At 57.4% G+C, this 24,650-nt stretch overlaps 7 protein-coding genes across 7 annotated transcripts; 4 read left to right on the forward strand and 3 right to left on the reverse strand.

Annotated features, from left to right (window-relative positions):
• Positions 1-2,752: 2,752 nt before the first annotated feature.
• B0I36DRAFT_70323 (uncharacterized protein) lies at positions 2,753-3,924 on the forward strand. Its single transcript, XM_046163242.1, has one exon. It carries the CDS (start codon positions 3,006-3,008, stop codon positions 3,873-3,875), a length of 870 nt encoding a protein of 289 aa, XP_046016856.1. The 5' UTR covers positions 2,753-3,005; the 3' UTR covers positions 3,876-3,924.
• Positions 3,925-6,627: 2,703 nt separating this feature from the next.
• Positions 6,628-8,434, forward strand: B0I36DRAFT_314716 (aminotransferase class-III-domain-containing protein). The gene has a single exon (XM_046152803.1). The coding sequence runs from the start codon at positions 6,773-6,775 to the stop codon at positions 8,273-8,275; it is 1,503 nt and encodes a 500-aa protein (XP_046016857.1). The 5' UTR covers positions 6,628-6,772; the 3' UTR covers positions 8,276-8,434.
• B0I36DRAFT_283467 (uncharacterized protein) lies at positions 8,435-12,259 on the reverse strand. The gene is made up of 3 exons (XM_046151547.1): positions 11,392-12,259; positions 9,662-11,292; positions 8,435-9,610 (listed from the first exon to the last, which is right to left on the reverse strand). The coding sequence occupies exons 1-3, from the start codon at positions 11,768-11,770 to the stop codon at positions 8,867-8,869; spliced, it is 2,754 nt and encodes a 917-aa protein (XP_046016858.1). The 5' UTR covers positions 11,771-12,259; the 3' UTR covers positions 8,435-8,866.
• Positions 12,260-13,790: 1,531 nt separating this feature from the next.
• On the reverse strand, positions 13,791-14,416 carry B0I36DRAFT_70350 (uncharacterized protein). Its single transcript, XM_046163244.1, has one exon. It carries the CDS (start codon positions 14,242-14,244, stop codon positions 13,906-13,908), a length of 339 nt encoding a protein of 112 aa, XP_046016859.1. The 5' UTR covers positions 14,245-14,416; the 3' UTR covers positions 13,791-13,905.
• Positions 14,417-15,232: 816 nt separating this feature from the next.
• Positions 15,233-16,967, forward strand: B0I36DRAFT_70344 (uncharacterized protein). The gene is made up of 3 exons (XM_046163243.1): positions 15,233-15,599; positions 15,660-15,774; positions 15,835-16,967. Exons 1-3 carry the CDS (start codon positions 15,570-15,572, stop codon positions 16,767-16,769), a joined length of 1,080 nt encoding a protein of 359 aa, XP_046016860.1. The 5' UTR covers positions 15,233-15,569; the 3' UTR covers positions 16,770-16,967.
• Positions 16,968-17,961: 994 nt separating this feature from the next.
• B0I36DRAFT_236654 (uncharacterized protein) lies at positions 17,962-18,870 on the reverse strand (the record flags this gene model as incomplete). Its single annotated transcript, XM_046149481.1, has 1 exon — positions 17,962-18,870. The coding sequence occupies one exon, from the start codon at positions 18,868-18,870 to the stop codon at positions 17,962-17,964; it is 909 nt and encodes a 302-aa protein (XP_046016861.1).
• A 2,253-nt stretch (positions 18,871-21,123) lies between these two features.
• B0I36DRAFT_345815 (uncharacterized protein) lies at positions 21,124-24,219 on the forward strand (the record flags this gene model as incomplete). The annotated part of the gene is made up of 3 exons (XM_046156394.1): positions 21,124-21,615; positions 21,794-21,889; positions 21,961-24,219. 3 exons carry the CDS (start codon positions 21,124-21,126, stop codon positions 24,217-24,219), a joined length of 2,847 nt encoding a protein of 948 aa, XP_046016862.1.
• Positions 24,220-24,650: the final 431 nt, after the last annotated feature.

A 24,650-nucleotide genomic window follows, 5' to 3' on the forward strand; every position in this document is an offset into this window, starting at 1 on the left:
GAAACGGTCCTTTGCTTGCTTGATCGATTGCTTGCTTGCTTGTTTTAGATGTTTGATTGTCGTTGGTGTTGAGGCCCGGCTCGTGGCTGATTGTCCAATGAGGAGTGCGTCAAGGCCCAGATCGACCAAGGATAGTGAGACCTGCCTGCACAAGGGACTATTGCAATTGGCTGTTGTGCCAGCAAATATGTCTTAGACGTCGATAAAATAGATCGTGGCTGTGGCGCTCGGGGCTTTGGTCTTGTTGTCAGAGTTGAATGTCCAGAGTGTGTTCTATGCTGGCTTGTCCCGGCACCCTTCAGATTGGCATGCAGGCGGTATTCAGTCGGGTGTTGACAGGCAGGGATGGCGAATGGCCAGTGTGTGTGCAACAAGGCAGTGCAAGGTGTGTCGATTTGAATGAGAGATATCCTGCGTGAATAAGCAAGCATGCGAGGCCTCTGCTTGGAGTTGCTGGTAAAGAGGGTGGTAAAGGAGGGTAGGGAGAGAATCAGAATAGGTAGTGGTGGTGACAAGCGAGTGTGGAGTGGTTCTTCAACGAGGAAGCTGACCAAACAAAACACAAACAAGAAGAAAAAAAAAAGTGAGGCTCGCAGCCACGAACAGAGGGAAGGACGAGCACCTGGTTGCTAGTGACTAAAGATGGGGAGGACAACTGGAACCACAAGGAAAAGTCCACAGCATTAGAGTATTTTCAAGACCAGCCATCCCGGCATCCGGACGAGGATCGCAGCCTGCTTGCCCCAGGCATGGAAAAATGGGAATGCTTGCGCCGGGCCCACCGACATGGGTCGTGATGAGGGAGGGGGTTTGGAAAATGCAAGTCGCTTGGTGGATAGCAGGCCCAGTCCGTAGCCGACGCCCCTTCCATCAGATGGAGGTCTGAGAGCAGTTGTTCCGGACCCCGAATGGCCAGATATAGGTCGCAATTGACAGACAGACGGCCGCCCAAAAAAAAAAAAAAAATATCTGGGCACTGTCGAGAACGAAGGGAGAAGCTCGCTCGGGCGCAATTCCGATGCGTCACTGGCTTGCAGTCCGGGTGCGACGCTGGTGAGTCGAGGAGGACCAGGATGCGCCGGCACTAGAAACGCATCGGCCTCGCAATCGAGCGCGGCCGGCTCCCGGGCGATGCTCAGACTCCCGGCCGGCCCCTGCCACGCCCTTCCTCGTGGGCCACGAAAGTGGGCATGGCCGCGTGGGAGGGTGCTGTTCCTGCATTACACGGGGCGCTAGCAATTGCAACGCTTACTACATGCGCCTAGCCCACTCTAGCAGACGGGGCTGACCCTGAGGGTGCTTGCCTTAACGGCGTGCTGTTATGGCTCTCGTCCTCGGACGGCTGTCAGCAGAATGCAGGCTCTGGCCATGCTGCGAGATTACTGCGTAGACACAGAGGGACTGAGCACGCATGACGCGATATCGAGAGTCCTACCTGGCCGAGCATGACTCCAAAGAGCGTCACGGCAGCCTGCCTCTGAGGATTCGTGTCACCCGTGCATCAGAGAAGCCCTTGGGAGATGCCACAGCGTCTGCACAGCATTAGCAGGTGCAGACCCCGCGCAGGCCTGGCAGTGTTTAGCATAAGGCGCGTGGCGTTTTGTGTGGCAGCTGACAATGACAGCTCACTGGTCAAGTGCTGCTCTCGGTGTGGGTGAAAAGGCCGGCAATCCATGGCTTCAGGGCTCTTGTCCAGAGTGTTGTTGTTTTTTTCCCTCCTTGCTCCTGTCGTGTCCTCCTTGCTAGCGAGGACGGACGCATGAAACGCATTAACACTGGCGATCCACTCTTGGCCGGAGCCACCGTGCTAGTGCTTTGGGCCTGGTGCGAGGCTCGCGAGGCTTCTGGAGGTGCGGGTTGCTGGAGGGAGACGTTGCTATTATGATGAGACGGCGGTTGCCATTGTTTTGGCAGGCTGAAGAAAACAGAGGCGCTGCCCTGCTTGCGATTGCCGCAAGATGTGGTCATTGTCGACCCTGAATACCGGGGATGGCTGCTTTTTTCGCGTGTAGAGGGCAGGCACCAGATGTTTCACGCAAGCAGGCCAACAAGCAAGCCAGGACTACGGTAGAAGAGCCCGGCGTATGCAGGTCGAGTCGCTAGTCGGGCCTGCGCGCGTGGCCATAAAGTTAGGGGACAATGGGCTTTGTCTCAGAGACAGGCGAGTCCCCCGTCGGCGTAGTTTGTGGTGGTGTGGACTGTGCGGGTGTCTCATCCGAGGCCCTTGGCAGTGGGACGGGCTGGGAGGCCGTCCGTCACAACGCACACTGGGCGGAGGAGTGGAGGAGTGCAGTGTCACAGCCGTAATGGGACCGTCCAGAGCTGATGTTGGCAACTTGGCTGCTTTGAGGCTGTCGAGACGACCAGAGCCGGACAATTAAGGTACAGGCCCTCCGGGGCAGGTCAATTCTTGACGCAAAAGGACCGGCTGGCCAGGATGTGCATCTTGGTCTGCGCCTTCCGCCGATTGATGGATGGACAGCAAGCTTCGTTGCTTTTCCTTGCCTCCTCCTCGTCAACCCATGAGCCGTCCAGCTGGGCCTCTTGCTTTTCTTCTCGTTTCTTTCACGCGCATTGCGTATCATCTTCATGCTCCACGCAGAGTCTTCAGGAGCTGCTCTGGCTGCCGGTGCTGCAAAATTCCGTCCACAGGTGACTGCTCGATTCCCCCGTCCCAGACCCCCGGGCTGGTTCGATCTGCAGACCCAAACTCTGAATATGCTCATACCCCAGCCCAGCGATTCGGGAGATGCGCGCTGCAAGGGGAATCCGGGCCACCCGGAAAGTCAACCTTCATCCCCGTCCTGCACGTTGCTTAGCCATCACATTGACGTTGTCGCCGTGCTCTCCCGCCCATGTTTGCGCGGCTGCTGGCCTCGAGGTCGCATCATTGCAACTGCTCCCGTGATGTCAGACGCCAGCGGCTGCTCTCATCATGGTGTGGTCGGCGAGCCAGAGGGGTGCGCAGGCGCCCCGTTCCAAATTGATTGCTCCGTAATTCTACCATGGTAATCGTGAGCGCAACAAAGGCTGCGTGGCCGTGGCCGTGGGTGGGGGGTGTGGTTGGCAGGCACCAGGAGCCGACATCATGGCCGAGACCCAGCCAGCGCAGAACACGAGCACAGTACAACTCGAAACTGGCCCTGATCTGCAGTGCTCCGCCTCCACCGGCCGGCCACAACTCAAGGCAGATGGCCGGCGGGGCCATGCTCGCTGCCGTTGAACAGCTGGTCGCGGCCTCACTTGTGGTGGTGGTGGTCGGCGTCGTCATCATGGCTCCTCTGCGGGCCACGGCAGGGCAAAGTTCCCGCAACTTACCATGGTACGACGACCACCAAGTCATTATTGCCATCGGCCACAGTCCCCCACGCTGTGCCCGGTGCCAGGATCTTGCGGGGACCACTTCTCAGAGCTGCTCGCAGACTTGTACAGAGGATGGGACAGCAATCGGCCAGAATCACCTCTTCCCAACGGAGACGGCACGGGACGAAAAGGGGAGTAGCATTTACCAGCTGGGGATCATTATCAGTGCACACAACCTCCTGCTGCGGCTCCAAACCTTCTGCAACGTCGTCGTCTGCCTACCATTGGCAAGAGGGGGAAAATGGCCACTGCTGCAGCGGCCTGAGCGCATGGTTCTCTCTCCCATGTCAAACGCTCTCGGACGGCAAACCAAACATAATCGGCACGCGCACGTAGGAATATGCTTTGAAGCGCTGTTTCATGCCTCTCCATCGCCAACAAACAGGCACGCATGGTTCGTGTGCTCGTCCCTCCCGCCGCCGTGGCTCGGATGCCAACCTAGGCCATCATCAACCAACCTCCTTGCATTGCATCATGCAGCGTTGGCTCTGACCACGCGGCATGGACCCTGATCGACGCCTGCGCATGGCCTCTGCACTAAATATTGCACCAATAATGAGCGAGCCGAGCACCAGCAGCTGTACTGTACAAGCGAGGTGGCTGCTCAGCCCTACATGATGCAATCTGTTGTTTTGGTTTTAGAGGGTAGAGTTAGGGTGAATCGAGCCCAGAGCGAGATCAGAATGACGTTCCTGCAGATACCGATGCCCCCAAGGTCGATGTCCCGGACCTTGCGGCTGAACACGCGCCCACGATATATCCGGCTTACGAGCCCTTCATCTTGTTCCGCTCCCACGGGCGTAGAGCACAGCCCATTATGACAAGAGACCATTGCTGCGCTGAGAACCCTTTATTGATGCAGGTCCACGCCATGTCATGGTCTGTGAGTCTTCTGATGCATGCCTTCCTACAGGCCAGCGCTATCGGGAGGGGGGGCTGTGGTGGAGAGTCGAGATTGACGCATATCTGCTCCGAGCCTGGCTGCGGATGACAGAAATTGAAGCCAACCAGTTGCAGGTAATAGTCGTGGCCATACTAGAATTGAGTTCAGGCAGGAGGGTGAAAGAAAACAACTACAATGAGCGTTGAAACTCACAACCTCCATAATGGCACGCTCGTCGAAAACGGGATATATTCCGACGTAGCTAAACCATCTGCGGCCTGGCTCGAATTTGCCGTAGCATTGCATTCTTGGTCGTGACTATGGCTTGGTTGATATTCCAGTATCCTGCGAACGTGATCCAGCTGCCTCGAAACGTCGTGCTGCGTACCGTCCTAGTATTCACGACGGGCGTCTTTGTGTTCTCTGTTCCAGTTTTAGTCAAAACGATCAGTCGAGCGTCTTGCCCGTCCGTAACAGAGAGTTGATCTCTCAGCAGAGATCGAGCTGGGTCAGCCAAACTTGTCAGAACGTCGGGGTGAGTATCAAAGTGTCTTATTTATCATACAGGTCTTCGTAATGTATACCTCAATTGCAAATAAAAGTATGCTTGTGTTGAAATAGAATATACGAATCAAATACACAACCATAAGACGCCGAAGACTTGGGATGCCGATGTTCAGATAATCAAGGTCAAGACATTCAATCAAACATGGGAAATCATCCCGACGAACCGCCTGCGATTGACGTCAACTCGTGACCCTTCCTCTTGTCGCTTTACAAAAAGAGGCTTAAGCAACCGCGTCAGAGGATTAATACAGGCGAGTCTACTGGCAATGCGCATCAAGTTCTGCTCACAATCTGAACGGTTAGCACTGGACAAAATTGCCCACACAACAAGTACTTGGTGCAACAAAAAGAACAGATTGTCAGAAGCATGCTAGTAGCAATTTGTGATGCAGACTCATTACACTATTGAGGTTCATCAACATCAGGAAAGGGCACGATGACACGGTCATGTCCCTGTACCTCGTGATGGAGTCAATTCGGCCTGGGATGAGACATTCGAACAAGATTGACATGCTTTGGTATGGGCATATTCTTCTGACACCGGTTTCTCTAATCAGTAGGAACCTGTATCCTGTAGGCTTCTACTACACGGTGCAGACGAGGGGTGCGACCTCTCATGTTCGAGGTAACCATCATATGCAGGGTTAAGGATTTCTATGTGAGAATGCACCAAGTGTGTCACACGGGCACCACGACGTGCTGCCTTGAATGCCCATCACGATGCCGATGTCTTGACTGCTATATTCAAATTGGACGTGACACCACAGGCGACCGATGCCAGCTCGACGTTGCAAGCTTTCTCTGTTTCTTTAGAGAACAGCGGAACTATTCAGATTGTTCGATAATTGTTTTCGGATGTGACAGAGGCACCGTAGACACCAGACGTATCAGACGCAAAATCGTCCGGATCATTCAATGCCAGTCTCTTGGAATGGCTGGTGAGAAGCTCCAGCCAGATGACCAGAACGAATATTGAAGGCCCAATAGATCAAGGAGGTAGTGTGGCGGCTGTGAGGCCATATCGGAATAGGCGTATTTGCAAACCGGAACCTCCGTGGCGTTTTGACCCTCTGTCATCAGTAATAATAATTTTGGCACTACACCGCGACTTACAAAGGCATGGCTGCTCGCCTTCGGCAGTGGTCGGAGGGTCGCCCGTCGGCTGCACGACCTGATGAGTGTTGCCAGCTGTGTCACCGCCACGACTGTCGCGCGTTGTCCGACGGGAGGTGTCGACGATATCGAGCTCCCAAGGTCATTATCCTCTGAGCTTGACCATATCGACCTTGTCAGGCTAGCCTCGCCTGGCTTATCACCAGCCCGTGCTGGACGGCGCCGGACATTGCCGCCCGAGTCATGCAGCTCTTTGACTGATGGCCGCAGGTAGGGACGCTGTCTGGGCCAGCAACAGCAATAGCCACGGCCGAGACGAGGCGATAAGCAACCCTGGGACCCTGGGGACTCTTGCAAAGTGGGCAGCCGATACCGGGCCAGGCAGGGCAGGCTACCGAAAGAGGCAGTCGGATGCGGGACTGGCCTCAGAGTTATGTCACCGCGTGTCACCTGCCGGACGACCAAGTGGGGAATCCCTGTGTGCCGGTACGGCTTGAGGCGGCTTGCAGCGCCAATGGCAGCCGTTGCCTGCTACCCCGCACACCCCCAATTGGATTCCAGCGCGCCTTCCACGCCTGTTCCTTCCTCGATCGTGCCTGCCGAGCCACGGCCCTGCCGCCGATAAGTGCTCTATTCGCCGCCGGCGAGATTGACCCAATCATCCTGGTCCCCTTCTGCTGCTGCTGCTGCTGCTGCTGCCCCGCGTGGCCCTGCCAGCCGTACAAGTAAAGCTTGACCTCCCGCCTCCTGTCTCCAGCGGTCAAAGCCTGTGAGCTTCCTGCAACCTTGCTCGCAGACAGCAATTCCCTAGTCCTCTTTCTCCCAGGCCTTGAAGCATCGTCCACAATGCCTGCTGCTTCTGCTGTCCTCCGCCGGGGGTCCGCCCTCCGCTCGCTGGCCCCGGCCGTCTCGAGACATCTGCCTCGGACTGCTGCCCGCCTCTCGTCGTCGTACCATGCCGGGGAGCCCGGCGCCCCCGTGCTCAAGACCGACTTCCCGGGCCCCAAGGCCAAGGAGGAGCTCGCCCGCCTGCACAATGTCTTTGACACGCGCAGCACCAACATGCTGGCCGACTACACCAAAAGCACGGGCAACTACATTGCCGATCCGGACGGAAACCTCTACCTCGATGTCTACGCCCAGATCGCCTCCATCCCCGTCGGCTACAACAACCCGACCTTGCGCAAGGCCGCCGAGAGCCCCGAGATGGTCAGCGCCCTCATCAACCGCCCCGCGCTGGGCAACTTCCCCTCCCACGACTGGGCCGAGATCCTCGAGACGGGCATCCTCAAGGTCGCCCCCAAGGGCCTCAACCAGGTCTTCACCGCCATGGCCGGGTCCGATGCCAACGAAACTGCCTACAAGGCCGCCTTCATGTGGCGCCGCCAGAAGGAGCGCGGAGGCCCCGCCGTCGAGTTCACCGAGGCCGAGCTCGAGTCCTCCATGAACAACCAGGCCCCAGGTGCCTCCCAGCTCTCCATCCTCTCCTTCAAGACCGGCTTCCACGGCCGCCTCTTTGGCTCCCTCTCCACAACCCGCTCCAAGCCCATCCACAAGATTGACATCCCGGCCTTTGACTGGCCGCAGGCCACCTTCCCGCTGCTCAAGTACCCTCTCGAGGAGCACGCCGAGGAGAATGCCAAGGCCGAGGCCGACGCTCTCGCCGAGGTCGAGGACCTCATCAAGAACTACCACATCCCGCCCTGCGCCGTCGTCGTCGAGCCCATCCAGTCCGAGGGCGGAGACAACCACGCCTCGCCCGAGTTCTTCCGCGGCCTCCGCGCTCTCACCAAGAAGCACGGCGTTCTCCTGATCGTGGACGAGGTCCAGACCGGTGTTGGCGCCACGGGCAAGTTCTGGGCCCACGACCACTGGAACCTTCAGGACCCCCCGGATATCGTCACCTTCAGCAAGAAGGCCCAGACTGCCGGCTACTACTTTGGCGACCCGGCCCTGCGGCCCAACAAGCCCTACCGTCAGTTCAACACCTGGATGGGTGACCCCGCCCGCGCCATCCTCTTCCGTGCCATCATCCAGGAGATTGAGCAGAACAACCTCGTCGAGAAGACGGCCAAGGTCGGCGACTACCTCTTCGGCAAGCTCGAGGCCCTTGCGGCCAAGTACCCGGGCCAATTTGAGAACCTGCGCGGAAAGGGTCAGGGCACCTTCATTGCCTTTGACAACCCGCACCGCGACCAGTTCCTACTCAAGGCCAAGAAGTTTGGCATCAACATCGGCGGCAGTGGCGCCTCGGCCGTCCGCCTTCGGCCCATGCTCATCTTTGAGGAGCGCCACGCAGACCTACTCCTCGAGGGCCTTGAGAAGATTGTCACAAGCTGGGAGAAGTGAAAGAAAATAAAAAAAAGTTAATGGAGCTTATGGACGTGCGGGAGGTTTCGAGGGTCCCAAGAGTGTGGAATCATAAAAGAAAGTCGAGGACCACCAGGCGTTTTATTGGACATTTGGAATATAGCGAGCTTGAATTACACATATTATCTACCAGCCCCCCATGGCGTGTGCCACATCTCCAGCTCTCTTTGTTTGCCAGTCGCTGTTGGGCATGAGTGGTGATTGATATTGTGCTCTGCTGTGGACTACATCGCATTGTAGATTACGCAAAAACATGGAGAATACGACCCTGTTGCAGTCGCTGTGGTTCGAATGGGCGTTTTCACCCCATGCCCCGGGCGGCAGCCATAATTGCTTCGATACCTCTGGAATGATGCCACCTTCATCTGCGAATTACGTTTTATATATCTCTTCGACTCTATTGTGATGCTTTGGGCCTCAGATTGCACGGTTCGGGCATCTGGATTGCAAGCACCAAGCGGTATTTAGGTTCCTTGTGCTCTCAGGTGGCGCAGCTGGTGTCCACCGTCCTCCTCACCATCATCGGCCTCGACTTGTTGTGACGATTGCATCGTAACGGCGGGGACAACTTCAGTGGCCCAGGATCCCTTGCTGACCTGCTGTGCCGTTCTGTTGCTGCGCTGCGGCAGGACCATCGGATGTCTCGTTGCCCTGGCCCTGTTCCCGCTCGAAGTCGCGCATGTTGAGCTCGTTCTCGCGCTCGAGCGCGGCTTCCTCCTCCGCCAGCTTCTGACGCTCAGCCTCTTCAGCGGCTTGCTGCTCGCCGCCCTCTCCCTCCAACGGCGGCGGGGGCGGGGGCGGAGGGCTTGGAGTCTCATTATCATCCACTCCATCTCCCTTCAGCCTCTTGATCGATGCTGGCTCCGAGGGCGTCACGGTGGCCGAGTCCAAAATATCTTCTTCCCCACGTTTCCGTTTCAGCTGGGAGCTGTCTGGAGTGGAACCAGCATCGTCGTCGTCGACCTTGTCTTCGTCATCTGTCATGATAACGTCCTCATCCTCCCTCCCAGCTTCGATCACATCAAGTGGTGCTGCGACACCATCTGCGGGGTTTGTTCCACCCTTGGCTGCGCGATCGGCCTTCTCCTTCTCGTGCGTATTGTACTTCTCTACAGCACGATCAAAGTAGTCCTTTACATACTTCTTCACCTTGGCCTTTTGCTTCTCGGAGATTGTTGTCGGATCTTCCACGCGCTTGTGTTTATAGTCAGACGCAACAAGTTTCTTGCTGATTTCCTTGGCAAACTTCTTGAGGTCGTCTTTTGGTAGCTTTCCGCGGAACTTGTCCATCACGTGCTTGACATGGGGAAAGAGCTGCATCATTGTCAGTCACGATATCTTGTGATCACAGTTCAGATGGCGTACCGTGTTTTCGTAGATCTTCATCTGCTTGTCTAGAGGCAATGAGCGCCACTTCTCCTTTTTCGTATGCTGCTCAGGCGTCGTCGTATGTTGCGGAGTGTGGGTTGCAGATCTTCGCGTGCTGCTAATGACATCCGTCTTCGTCAACGAGTCAATGATGTCCTGTATAGACTTCTGCTCCTGCTTAGGCCTGGTGAGCGCTGCAAGTTGTGGTTGTACATTCTTGGGCACTGGTGCCGGTGCTGTTGGCCTACGCCACGTTGGAGGACCGCCTTTATAGTAGTAGTAAGTCATGCCCTGCGGATTCATCGCAGAGAACCACCCGTGAGGTAAGGGAGGAGGCCGCCGGTGGGCTGGCCGTGGCTGGTTGAAGAATTGCATGTTTCTCTGCGGCACACTGCTCTTGGGTCCTTTTGGGGTATTATCGGGCAGTGGAGCCAAAGTTTTGTTGTTGGCTTCTTCGACCCTCATATTGCGACGTTCTTCATAAGCATTTACCGCCGCAGCAGGAGGATTGGCAGATGACAACGCATCCAGCTTCTTCCGTGGGATACGGTATGCGACCTCTAGTTTGCTCCACTCGCTGAGCAGTTGCGCCGCTCGTTCTGCCACATCAAGGTGTTCCGAGCTCGCCAAAGGCTCAATCGCTGCCTCAATCTTCGCATCAGAGATCTTGTTCTTCGTCAGGCGTGGTAGCGAATATAGGATATCGAGGATCTGCAGAACAACGTTGTGGTCGGCGATGAATGTGGTCAGGGCGGTCTTCAGAATCTGATAACCGTGCATCTGAACCACGCGATTTCGAACACGATCGTCTTCGCAGTTTTGGATCCGTTCGAGAAGCTTGACTGCGATCCATTTCTCCTTGCACTGCATGAGCGCAGCCATGACCTTTGTGACACCTTTCTCGTCAAGGCTTCGGGCTTGTACGCTGCTGACATATTCTTCATCATCTTCGTCAACCTTCTTCTTACGGGGCTTCTTCGCAACAGACGTGTCCCAGCCGTCGGTGTCTTCGATGCCCAGAGCCTCGATTGTGGCGTCAGGAAGCTTCGTTGCGCGCTGTGTCTGTGTCTTGCCACCAATGAAGCCTATGCAGTTGGGCTCCCCACAGTAGCATGGCTGAGGGTCAGCTCCATATCGGTCGACGTTGTAGTTGAAGACAAGCTCTTCTCCAGCCTGTATCTCCCGTCCAGCAAAGATGCCCATGCGGAGCTTGCTGCCTACTACCCATTTGTCCACGTAGCAATTCGGGTTGCATGAGTGATTGCAGAATCGACCCAGGTTGCCTTTCCGAGTCGCGTCCACAAACTCACTTCTCGTCAAAGACATGAAGTAGAAATGTTTGATCCCCTCTTGGTCATACTGGACCATGCGGCGCCGAAACGTCGGCTCGTTGATCACCTCGCCGATGTACTCGAAAATGAAGTCGTTTGCTTGCAGATCTGTTTCTGCTCGCAGCCCGAAGCCCTTCTTCTCAGTCTTGATGACAGCCACATTTGCGTATTCTTGTCGCTGAAATCGCTGATTCTGGCAGCCATCTCCGCAATTGCAGTCCTGATCCACACATTCCATCTTCGTCGCCCTGTTGATGCATTCAGAGTCTTCGCCACAAGCATAATTCACACCGTCTCCTACATCACGAAAGAGTCAGCATTAGACAAAAAACCGACAGGCCCCTCTGAATCCCAAGTCAAGGGCACAATGCAGTCTCGAAGTATAGCAGTACTTACGAAACTCTGGGGAGCAGTCACAATCCAGCGGGTCGTGCTCGGTCGCACCGAGCGATTTCGAGCCGTAGAGACAATCGGCGATGACTTGGAATTGTTGGCACGCGTCCTCCGTCGCGTCGGGAAGGTGATCGAAGAGAGCGGCCGGGCGAGGCGGTACCTTTGACGACCCTTTCCGTGTAGATTTCGGCCGGTGGGCGATGTCGGGTGTAGAGACAGTATCGCTGCCGGCTTTATGTTCGCTTGGGGACCTGCTCGGTGATCTGGACTGCTTGCTATGACCTGGTGTCGAGCCCGCGCTCTCAGCCTCGGCCTTGACCTGGGTGACTCCATTGCCAAGGTGGGCGTCGGCGCCCTTTTCGACCTTGATGCCGTCCTCCATGGCGAGAATAAGACGGAATGCGCCAAACGCTCTCCGACGGTGTTTGTAGAGAACACAGCGATTGGCAGTCGCGCCCAAGGGTTCGTGGAGGTCACGTCAACGCGCACGTGGGTCGGGGAGGTCGGCTTTACGAGGAGGGTTAAACGCGCGTGAACCACGTCAGGAGAGCTAGGAGCGCAAGGTCTGGCAGAGATGTAGTGCCTGTCGGGACGCTCGATCTAGCAAGGGAATGGCGGCTGTTGCAAAAGTAGGGTGAAAGGCAAGACCGGTGCGTGCTGCTAGGCGTCCCGCGTATGGGTTTGGCCGGTCGGAAGTGCCTGGGGCACCGCGCTCGTGATGGAGAAGTGCTGCAGGGTCGGGGTCGGCGGCGTCATTGCAGGCTTGAATCGCATGCCAGGAGCGGGCGCAAGGACACGCGCTTCGGCCGTGATCGGTTGAAATGGGGCGAGGTCAAGATGTGTGCATGGCTTCACGCAGCGCAGATCTGCTGGCGGTGTCGTCGACAGGCGAAACCGCGAGGTGCGCGTTGGAGGTCCGATCTGGGGAAAGAGGTCACTTCGAGTCTAAGCTGTTTGTGGCGACTGCTAATTGCAAGTGCTAGCTCGCGGAAGTCTGTCTGCTGGGAGGAGCTCTGAGCCGCGCTGGGCCAGAACTTTTTTTTTGCAGGGGCCTTGGAATTGATCTCGAGCTCCCACACACTTTCCGCGTGCGCGTCTCGTGAAAGTATTGTAGCGTCTTCGAGAAGAAAGCGAAACGAGTATCCTCCAAACCCGTCAAGCGTTGCGAGATCTGGCCGGTAGTTGCAGCAACTGTGTGGACCGCTCCATGCTGCCCAAGACTTGAATTGCTAGTCTTCAAGCATCTGCAACGAGCCTCAACCCCAAGCTGTACAAGCATCAGTGTATTCTGCTTTTCTTTTCGTTCCATGCCCTGATAAAGGGACACATTCATATTGCATGCGACATCTGAGGTGTATGGCAGTCACATCCAGCCGGTACTAGCTGTCCCTGTGCCGCCAGGATTAGCCTGTGCCATAACCTCAACGACAATGTGAGGCTTGATGAGCCCTGGTTCCTGGCTGGCAACGCGGCTGGGCACTGTCGTGTCCCGACCTGGCCTGCCAAACTCATCTTGGGCTTCCTCATCCGTAACCAGAGGCGAGGAGCTTGCATGGCCATGCTTCCGTGCAACAGCATCACCATCTACTCTGGGCAATGCCCGACGCTCCTGCATGGCGTCGCTGGCTCTGCATTCGGACGACCCACCCGTGCCTGTCACTCAGCTTCGCGATGCCACAGCCAACCTTGGAAACGATGTGGTTGCCCCCCACTCGAGTCCTCTGTCCTCTTCCGTCGCAAGCAGCTTGACACGACCTTGCAGCCGAGATCGCGGCTATTGTAACACGCAGACTAAGAATCCGAGAGCAAAAAAAGACATGGCGCAGCCAGTGTAGGATAGCAAAACTTGTGAAGCCTGGTAGCTTTAGGCTGGGCGTGCCTAACACGTCAGCGGCCAGCCTGTCCGATGGTGGGTCCCTATGGGAGGGTGCCAGCTCATTGTGCATGGAAACCTTGGACGGCGAGGGAGCCATTGAGTTGGGGTTCAAATGGCGGTATGAGGGTCGGCGCCAGGATACAAAAGAAAGGCGACGGCAGCCGCGAGGCCAGAAAAGTGACTGGGAGGATTGCTTGCTGCCATCACCAAAGACTATCACCAAAGAAGAGCATCGCCGTCGCTACTTCACGACTTGCCGACCTCACGGACGGGGATGCTCACCTCTCACCACCAACTGCCGCCGTCAGCCAGTGAGAGGTCGACCACCCCGACAATGCCGTAACGACCAGCCCTCGCGGAATTCTGGGGTGCCCACCTGGTCCAGATCTGACCATGTAACGAACGGGTGATCTGTGCTCTGGCTCGAGAACGGCCATGAGACTCTTTGGCGATGTGATTGGCGAGGGTTGTCGAGGACCCGACCAGTCAAGCAGCACCCAAGGTTGACGGCGACGACTGGCAGCGCAGCGGGCAGGGCGCCGGCAGCCAATCGAAGGGCGGAACAGAGCCCTGATACCAGCGGAGATCTTAGCGGCATATGCGACGCCATGCTTATTCTTACGTTGTCGTTGGCGGGACCACTATGCGCGACAGAGGGCGCCGACAGCCACGAGCGGGAGCCGGAAGCGGTGTGAGAAAATGGGAGTGATCTTTGTCAGACGCCGGGAGTTGCTCGACGAGCCAGAGGGATGCGATGCTGACGGGCGGTGGTGGATGACAATGGCCGCTCGAGGTGTGCGGGTGGCTCTTGTTTGGGTGGGGAGAGAGGACGGAGCGGGAGCACCCATTCGCCACGGCCGCTGCCCAGGATTGGGCTCGGGCAGCTGCACGATAGCCGTGGCTGCATGGCTGGGCCACCACACGACATCACCAGACCTGCCCGGCTGCTGCATGCAACAGCGTCCCGGTGCTAGGCGCATGCAGCACGGCAGATGACCAGATCGTCATGGCTCCCACTGCCAGAAGCAGGCCGGCCCGCCCGCCAGGCAAGACATGACCAGACGAGACAAGTCTCGCGCTCGCATGGCTGCCCGTCCCCAGGGCCGACTTTGGCGGCCACGAGCTCCAGCAACACCACCACCACCACTTGCGCAGCTCGGCGTGCGGTGCTCCCAGCCTGCAGACACGGCCCAGGCGGTGCTTCTGGGCTGCTGTGCTGCTCGTGCCGCCCAGGCGAGCGAGCTCAAACTAACTAGGCGTACCAACACTAAGTACCTTGGTAAATAGCGTACGCTACAAGGGACCCGCGGGAGCAAGGAAGAGAATGCCCGGCCAGCCAGGGTTCATTGCGCCGAAACAGCTGCCCGCTTCGAAACCAAACAACCTGGACGCCTCTTGGTGCAGCGTCTCGTCGAGAGTGGAATCCGACCACAGGCTGCCTCCTGCAGGCCAGGCCGCCCAAGGTTCAACTGACATAATCTCCGGAGCACCCAGCAGACCAGAGAGGAGCTCGCTGGACGCGACTTGCATGCTGCTAAAGTTGGTGGCCTCGAGCTATACGGCCTTAGTGGGAGGACCCCAGGACCCTGGCCTCTCCATCCAGACGCCTGCCCTTTGTGCGGCGCTCTAATCGGTGTAGTGCGCGCGCGCCGCCTGCGACACCCCGGTTTGGCTGCTTGCTTGCTTGCTTGCTTCGCCTCCTGCTTGCTCGCTCGCTCAGGCCCTGCCTGCCTGCCTGCTCCCGGCCATCGTGTTGCGTCTTGCTGCGGCGCTGAGCTCGCTTGTGTCCTGACATCAGCCTCTGTCTTGTTGGTGTTGTCATTGCCAGAGGCAACCACGCTCGTTAAGCACCACGACCAGCAGGTCCTTTGCAGACCAACATCGCGCGCCGCCCACAGCCAGCAACCACGGCGCGGCCTCGACCACAGCGACAGCGACGACTACCCTCGCCCCTCTTCCGCGTCCAAGCTCGCGCGTTGCCCCCTCCTTCGACTGCCACAGACCCCGTGCGCCAGTGTCTCGAGCAGACAGCGACTTTTGATATTGCTTGCCTTCGTTCAGAGCTCGATTTCCACAGCCTGCTACCTGCGGTCCGACCTTCAGTGCGCCAAACACTGCTCCCAGCTCGAGCGGTGGCTCCGGCTCGTACCATTCTGCCCCCAGCAACCACGCGGGCGCCGAGGCCGCTGTGTGAGCTCTCGAACTGCAACTGGCCTTTGTGGACGCCTTCGCGCACAATACTTATAATATCTGGCCCAGCCTCCTGTTTCGGCCAAGCTCAGTGTCAGGTATAAACTTTTTGGCCATGGACACCTCGTTTTCCGATGACGAGAAGGTATGCGCGGCAACTCTCAGGAATGCTGGCCCTGGTGGAACACTACTGACAGGTTTCTAGCGCTTTGTGCTTGGCGAGATGATCAAAGTCAGCAGTATAGACGTGCCGACTCTGGTAGAGTTTATCCGAGCCAACCAGCTCGAACCGAGGTGGTTGTCAATGCAGCTCCCTGGTGGTGAGAAGGCCCATCCTTGAAAAATAATACGTTGTTGATCCTTGATCTGACTTTTCCTAGGTCGAAACATGCATCAATGTATGGGTGCCGTTGACAACATGTTCCAAATCAAGTTTCCTCCGCCAGATCTCCCCGGTTACAAGCGGAGCACTCTCAGCGACATGGTCGATCCAGCACCAAAGAGACAGGCTGTCATGATGCCCTCGGAACAGCCGATGCCACCCGCCCGGATAATACAGCCACGGCCGGCTTCAAACAGCTTCATCTCCATGTCAGGCCCACCAATGTCTACGCCTTCAGCCGGGCCGTCATTGACAGCCACTGGAAAGAAACGAGGGCGGCCCTCGAAGGCCGATAAAGAGGCACAGGCTCGTGCCAATTACTCGAGATCTGTCGAGTACGCGGCCATCACGCCGGCACCGCCACCACCGGCCACGCTCAGATCTCCTCGTGAGTATGCAGCCTCGCCAGGCTACGAAGTGTCCAGCTACCCGGAGCAGAAGCTCAAGAAGCGCGAGCGCCAAGGCATGACGGGCAGCCCACAGCCTCAAGGCCCATCTTATGCGATGGCCTCTCCAGTCTCGACTGCCGGAACACCCAGAATGCTCCCTGAGCTCACGGACAAAGGACCAATCTCGCCCGAAGGACAGAAGTCGGTGCCTCCGGAAAAACGCTCGCCATCCGTGTTACCACAATTCATACATCATCATCACAGCTACCACCATGAGCGTCCGCCGGCACCACAGACACAATCTCAGCAACAGCACCAACAGCATCAGCATCAACATCCTCATGTGTCGCACCAAGAGGCGCCAGACTCTCGACCGCCATCGCAAGGACCAATGCCACCTCATACACAGCACCACCCGCCTGCGCGACCACCTGCAGTCTTTGACCCCATTTTCCCAGGTCGGGATCGATCACGAGCTGGGTCCGATCGGCCAACACCAGCTCCAGCTCCGGCAGCAGCCCCACCCATAACGAATAGGGGCTGATGAAAATCGGATTTGAACAGATTCACGGCGCAAGGGCGGGAGGGAAAATGGAAGCAGCGGAAGTAGGGACGGATATAAGCTGCTTTGCTAATGGGGAATTTATCGGTGGGCACTTGACAGGCACGGCATTACGGCGTTTTCTTGGGCTGCTTTTTTTCTACACAAACATTTTCTCAGCCACCACAAGTCGTCCCGGTCAAGGGACGGTGGCGTATCTACCTTGTAGATATATTTTCAGGCGCGGGCACAGCGGTCAGCATGGAAGAAGATTGCTGTGAAATAGACGGTGTGGAGTTCGGCATGCTACGGATTCTCTGACAATTGCGAGCAAATTCTTGCGTCAGCTCTGGAAACATGCAGCCAGTATATAGTGCTTGAAGATATGAGCTGCAGCCGCTACCTCGATGCGGGTATTAGTGAACAGCAAGAGCGCGCCGAGTATATTGGTAAATGTACATATAGGTATACACGTATGTCTACACAAAGGCCGACGGACACCTCAGAAGCCCTCATGGGACGAGATGTCTCAGCCGTAGTGAGCGATCTCTCCGGATCATGGCTAGGTACTAATGTCTGGACATGGCAGGCCACCAAAAATTGAGCAGCGGCCGCAGCCCGCAGAACTGTGGTTCGGATGACTTGCAGCTGCATCCCCAAAAGCCACACACACCTCGATTCGCCCTCGCCTCCTGCCGCAATATCACCGACCTGATGCTTGACCCGACTGGACCGTCGAGTCGTCCCGTGTTTGCCTTTAGCACGCAGGACCGCACCCTCATGCAGGACAAATCTTTACATTCTGCAGTATTTGTAGCTCGCTCCAATTTGATTTCTTTTTGGCAACCGATCGCTTCTGGGAAAACTTGTTTCAGCTGAAGCGGTTTCGACATATTTGGAGCTGCTGCTGCTGCTGTCCAAGCACGAGGAGCTCTGAACCCTTTTTTTGCATGGTTGATTGTCCGCTGCCTCACCGGAAGAAAGGGGCGTACCTGGCGACGTTGCACCAAGGTAGGGATAACAAGCGTCATGCACGTCATCTCCGGGATCATTGCGACGCTCAGCATCCTCCATTCGACCCGTTTCATCTGATTGTGGCTCTGGTCACCCAGCAGCGCCATGCTCGGTCCTGCAGGCATGTTCAATGAGTAGTGGATGAACCCGCTCGAGAACTCTGAACGAAAAGTTCAAGCTGTCAATCGTCGTCTGAGGAATCGTCCTCCTTGCCTCTAGGTCTCTTCTTCGTGCTCGATGGCGTGGCTGGCACTTCGTCCTTCCGAACAAACACGTAGCTCCTGGCGGGCCTGTCTTCGCCCTTCCAGGCGCTGTCGGTGACCTCGCCGGTCAGCTTGTTGCGCACGACGCCGAGGGTCCGCGCGTGGTGGTAGCCCGGGTACGCACGTGCCTGGAAGCGGAAGCTGCGCTGGACCTGCAGACCGCTGTGGCGAGCGAGATCTCGAATGTTCCAGAGCGTGTACGGCTCGCCCTCGAACAGAGTGACAATAATAGACCCGCCGGGCGCAAGGGATGGGGTGGCGCTCTTGAAGAAGCCCACGAGCATCTCTTGGTTGTAGCGGACCTGGCGGTTGACGTCTGTGCTCTTGCCCCCGACGTGCGGGAAGTTGAAGAGTATACGGTCCATGATCCCCGGGCCGCCGCCGCCCTTCTTGCTCTTGCCCTTGCTCTTGTCCGACGAGTCTGTACCTGCGGTGAACGGCTTCATGGCGGTCGCGTCGATGTTGTAGAGGACCCGGCTGCCTTCGGCCTCGATCTTGGCAATGTTGTCTGCGACATGAGGGTATTTGGAGACGAGCTCGTCAAAGTCTTTCTCCAGGACGGTGGCGGTGACATCGGCGCAAAAGTGGTGGTCGATGAGCGAGGTTGCAAAGCTGAGGTCGCCTTCGCCGACAAGAAGGATCTTGTGTTCGGGCTCAAAGGGGATTGTCGGCTCGAGATGCTGTTCCTGAGTCTTCTTTGCCGGCTGAGGCGCACTGGACTTTGTCGACGCCGACCCTTGTGTGTTGCTGTGCTGGCGCTTCCCTGCGGCTTTCGGGGCGGCGCGTTGTTGCGGCTTGCCGCCCTGCACCTTCCGGCGCTTTGCCATGTGCGATTGAAAGAACTTCCGCTAGCGGAAGTAGCTGGACAACGATGTGGCCACGGGGCTTGTGTGTCGCGATGCCGTGAAGAGCCCCGGATGTCGTCGCACTGCATAAGAGATCTACAGCTTCAGGGTACCGCTTGGGGGTTGGATTTTAAAGTGGAGACCACCTGGGCAGCCCTGCTCCTGCTGTCCTGGGAGATCGCGTGTAAGTCACAAAAAAACGTCCACGCGTGGTTCCGCCATCAGCATGGACCCCAACCCAGGTTTCATCAGGATCAGCAATGCGAGGCGAACAAAGCAACAGAGCCGCAATAGTGTTTTGGCGGTGAGCTTTGCATGGTTGACTGGATCTGGTTACCCAATGATGACGCGGAGGCCTTCGATGTGGATGTGCGTAGCAGCTGTACCTGGAGCTGTAGAAGTAAGCTGGAATACGCGTGCCCAGGTGGGTTCTCACTGAGGCCGTCCATGGGCCTGGCTGCCCAAGATGAGTAACTTGTTGAGGTACGTACCGGCAGTGGTGGGAAAGAATGTGGCCCACTTCCCGCACGCCGCAAGCTGCCCCCTTCCCATAATTGGTAAGAGAGGCTGGGCCCGCCCGTGGCTGGCCAATGGTCCCCGTAGCCAGGCACGATTTGTGGGACCACCCCTTTGGAGCAATCTCAATCCGCTCCTGGGAAACTCTTACACGCAGCTGTCTCAGCGTTGCATGCTCGCAGTGGAAATGTGGCATGCAAACGCGGATCCCATTCAGCGAGACCACAAGACCGACGGGCCTGACTGCATAGCCTCCTGACCATGGCTATACAGACAATGAGGAGGAGCATTATAGGAGAACAGGTGGACGACTCTGTGCTGCCCTTTGCTTACAAGTGTAGATGGGCCTGTAAGTCAAGCAACAGTAGATGGTCCTGTCGGCCAGTGCAGAGGCCAGCGTGAGACGACTTGAACTTCAGGATCGTCCCTGAGGCGGAAATGTTCTCTCGGCTCTGTAGCTCCCTTCAACCGCCCGCGGCATGATGCCGTGTTGGCCGTTGCAAGTAAGACAGTAGCATCGGCTACACAGCGTGAGCAATGAAGATACTCATGCAGACAAAACCACCGGGCGAAGGGCTCCGTACGCGGCCTGCCAAATGCCGCAAACATGTAAATATCCAGATCCAGAGGCTCATTGGGCCCATGTGATTCGTGAGGCTGTGTAATGGCGTTGGGATGCTTGGCTGCATGTCCTAACAACACCCGAGCTTTGGGTTCGCCGCCAAACGCCCGTACCGAGACCGGCAGGAGATATAGGCAGCTGATCACTTCAACCATAGCATTGTGACCGTTTGCCTGGGATGGTTATCGAACATGTTGCAGACAGTGGTGCAGCAGCCAAGGATGGGAGAAGGAGAAGCACGTGGCCGTCGTTAGATGGGAGGAAGGTGGAGGAGGCTGGTGATGCATCACCTACAGACCACGCGTGGTCCTCAAGCTGCCTCGAGAACCATGAATCTTGCAGGCTACTGTACAGCAGCGACGGCAGTTAGCAGGATGAAATGAAAATGGGCTGCCGTCGGCGCAGTGCAGCCCTCGATCTGACGGAGCATGCAATAATGATCGTGGAGGCACCTCAGTCAAACGAGGTTGCCAGGCTGGGGGTAGACCCGCCTAAAATCACGTGTTGCACGCAGTGATTGGCTGGGACGGGGGGTGGTCCCGTTTGGTCTGGACACGGGCAGTGCGGACAGCGCAGGGCCTGGCTGGAGCCACTCAGTCAGTCAGTCAGTCCCCTTTGCCTGGCGCAAATCTGACTGCCAAATCAACGACTCGCCAACACGCACTGCAGCACTTCTGGCCTGCCACCAGGGCGTTTTCTTCCATCAACGACGGCATCGCTTGTACTCTTGCTCTGCTCATCGCCAGGCGCTATTTCCATCTCGCCGCTCTCGGCCGCTTCTTGTTTCTTCTGGACGAGTGCGCCTGTCACGGGGCCGCGGCCAAGCTCCATCTCCTGTCTGTCCACCTACACGCACGAGCTGGCGCACAAAGAGCATGCAAACCCTCTCTGCTTCCCTTTCTCTCACATCATCGCCCATTACCCCAACCGCCTTTCCTTCATCCTCACGCCCCGCGTGGTCCTCCCCCGTCTCTTGAGGCAGTCCCTTCCTTCTTGAACGCACTTGTTTTTATTGGCCCCCATTACCCTGCCGTTCCATCACGCACGGCGCCCTGCACGCTTTTACATGTCTTCCACGCCTCCTTCCCGCTGAAGCCATGGATGAGGTCCCGTCCGCTGCTGCCTCACCGGCACCCAGTCCTGCCAAGGGCAGAGGCTCGGGACGAGGCAGAGGACGCGGAAGGGGAGGTTATGGCAGAGGCACTGGCCGCAAGACCAACACCGCCTCTACCGCGACTCACTTCAGCCGTGGCCGTGGCCGTGGCAGGGGTCGAGGCCGCATCAAGACATACACCGATTCGCGTGTCCAGGCTGCCTACGACCGCCAGCGCGAGCTGCGCGATCTCTACTCGGAAGTCGCCAGCGCAGTCAAGCCCGCGCTGGAGGAGCTCGCCGAGCAGACGCTCAAGGCCATCATTGAGGACCCTTCGTGTTACAGAGAGGTCGCAGAGTTCCGCGTCGTGCAGAAGGAGCTCGAGGCTCGGTACCATCAGGCCGTTCGCGCCGCCGATAGCCAGCTCAGCGCCAATCTCGCCATCCTCAAGAGCACTCACGAGCTCAATACCATCTTCACCCACGGGTCATACATTGTAAGTCGCCCGTCGTTCCATGTCGGCAACCACAGTCTTGCTGCTTTCCCCCACTTCCTCCTGACACGCCCTTTCTCTGTTTTCACCTCTGCCTTTCATCTCAGCCAATAGTCTGCGTCCACGCATGGCCGCCATCCATCGCTGGCTAAATCATCATTATACTGACCTGGCCCCGCAGAACTCGTTTGAGCGCGCTTCTGAAGACTTCTTTGATGGCGCGCTGAACCGCACCAGCATCCTCGCAGAGCTTCATCGTGAGGCAGCACCTTATAACGTAAGCACTCCTCTGGCCGCCTCGTGCCCTGCTGCTCGTCGTTCATTCGTCTGGCTCACACTTACTTTTAGACGGCCGAGCTCCGTTACAACTATGTAGAGGAGCCTGATGAGGTTGCCAAAGACCAAGGTCCCTATGTCTATTTCCGCAACGGCATCGAGATCCCCAATCCGAGCCTGCTGGATGACCACAAGAAGGCAGCCGCGAAAGCTGGGCCAGCCCGCAAGTTCCGTTTCGGACCTAAGCGCAAAGCTGAGGACCAAGCCGAGGGCGCCCCTGACCTCAAGAAGCCCAACATCAAGGGTGAGAATGGTGACGAGAGCGCTACACCGCGGGTGCGGCACATTGGCGGACTTCTCTCCGCATCGTCGGCCTTTGATGCAGAGCAAGACTCGAACGCACCCAGTCCCCCGGCACTCTACGATGGCCAATCTCCTTCGTCCGATCAGAAGTCGGATGAGTCCAAAAAGGACATGCCTGATCTGCCGAACGGGGCATCCGAACCTGACGCTCGAGGCGTGAGAACCGTGACTCGCAGGAGCCACAAGGCTAACAACCGTCTCATCATCCCTCCCCTGTTTGAGTTCGACGATGACATGATTGGATATCGGGACTCGACCAACGATTCGACCCGGAAAGCCACCCGAGCCACTCGGGGCCGTTTCCTCAACACTCCCAACTCTGGCACGTGGCACATTGATCAGACCATTGGCGGCGTCAACTGCCTTGATTACGAAGATGACGCGCTCGACCAGGAGCTGGTCAGGAAGCACAATCTTCACTCAAAGTATGGCATCTTCCTGCCTGACTCTAGAAATGACTCGGAGCCCCCAGAGGAACATGTCGACGGCACGCGGCCCGTGGTGGTCATCACCCCAGACGGATCAACGCTGCACGCATCACGTACCGTTCGTGCTATGATTATGGACCAAGCACTTGAGGCCGACGCGAAGAAGGACAAGATGTCTCACTTACTTGAAGCATTCTGCGTTGCCGAGGAAGTGGACCCGGACAGCATCGTGTCGGACGAGATGCGTGAGCGTGACCGCCAACTCCAGGAGCGGCTTGCGTCGGTCCCTCTCGACCTAGAGTCAAATACCGAGGAAGGCGTGACCACGCCGATGCCTACACAAGAGGAAGAAGACTTTGCCAGGGAGAGCATTGCGCAGCTCTTGCAAGCTAGCCATGTCGCCGAAGCCGAAAGGCCTGTACAGCCGCCGGCGCAGCGCTCCTCCCGCCCTTACGATGCTGTCAGAGACATCTTTGCTGCGTCTGAGCCAAGCCCCCCGGCGCAGATTGCCCGCTCGACTGAGTCTGAAGCATATCTGCTCCTTGGCTTATCGGAGCCTGCGGCGCCCGTGTATGCTGGAGAGTACCCGAATGAGCTGGCCCGGCCGCCAATCTCTGAGGCTGCAATGATCGACCCTCGTCTACTTGGCAGCATCAATCCACTCCTGCCAGCGCCCTCCAACGCTTTTCTGCAGACGGCCCTCAATCCCACGCCATCGTATGCCCCTATCGCTCCGGCTCCTCCCTCGAACCAGCCGTCGTCATCTCGGAATCCCTTTTCAAGCCAGAACAGCGCGAAGGGCAGCCCAGTCTTGCCGCCACTCCGGCCCGTCCGAAGAGACAAGGGCGCCGTGGCTATGGAGGTTCCTCCTCCGAGGCCGCCCTCGCGACCTCAGGAACATGGCTCGCCTTTGGGTATGATATATGGAAACTCGGGTGGTTACTATCCTCCTGCGCCCTCACGTGCGTACCATCACAGTTACAATATTCACGAGCCGCCTCCGTTGATGCCGATGCACATGCCGCCACAAGGCCATCACCTCAACGGACCAGTCATGATGCATTCGCAACCCCCAACCCTTGCACCTTACCCGGGTTTGTCTCCGTTATCTTCACACGCACAGCTTGCACCGATGCCTATTCAGATGATGACCGGCCCGCCACCTGGCCCACCGCCTCCGCCAATCATGATACCATCACCACCAGCGGGAGGCCATCGTCATCGGACCTCGCTCTCCTCCGCCAATGGAATGGCCTCACCTGTAGGAGGGCCTCAACCCGATCGTTCTGGCAAATACCGCAAGATCGCTGCTGCCCCGATTCCCCACAACCGGTATTCTCAGACTCCAGGGGGCGCCGAGTTGCGACTGGCGCATTATGACCACAAAGAAGCCATCAAGGACTATGCCGCCAACGCACCGCCTCCTCGGAGTGGTCCCACCACCATTCGCGGCTGGAATGTAAACAACGTCGCCAAAGGTCGAGGGAGCCGCGGCAGCTTGCGGAAGGAGGACTCTGAGAAAGAAGAGTCACCAAAATGATATCTGCATCCCAGCACGCGAGCCCAGATGGAGTATCAACTACACCGAGATCATCCAATGTTGGAAGACCTCGGGCTTCTGGCCATGGCGCCTAGTGTCACACAAGACCTATGAAACCATGTTGCCAGTATTTCCTACTACATTTCCGTTTCCTCCTTTCCTCTGTCATTGTCATTATTGATTTCAGCATAGCACAGCACCGGGTTGTACAAGATAGCATGCCACATATACGCACAGAGGCACCGTCTGATTTGGTCTCGTGTGGGGGGAACGAAGCAAAAGTTTGTCCAACCTTTCTATAACGCAGAGTGGCAAATGGCATCATCAAAAACGGCGTTCCAAGGTTGACGGGTTTCTTCCTCTTTCTGCTCTCGAGTTTTGCGACGCGCGTTTCGGTTTGTTTCCACCGTCGTCGTCAGAGACATCAAAGG

The sequence above is a fragment of the Microdochium trichocladiopsis genome (assembly GCF_020744255.1).
Source record: "Microdochium trichocladiopsis strain MPI-CAGE-CH-0230 chromosome Unknown B0I36scaffold_2, whole genome shotgun sequence".
Taxonomy (NCBI): domain Eukaryota; kingdom Fungi; phylum Ascomycota; class Sordariomycetes; order Xylariales; family Microdochiaceae; genus Microdochium; species Microdochium trichocladiopsis.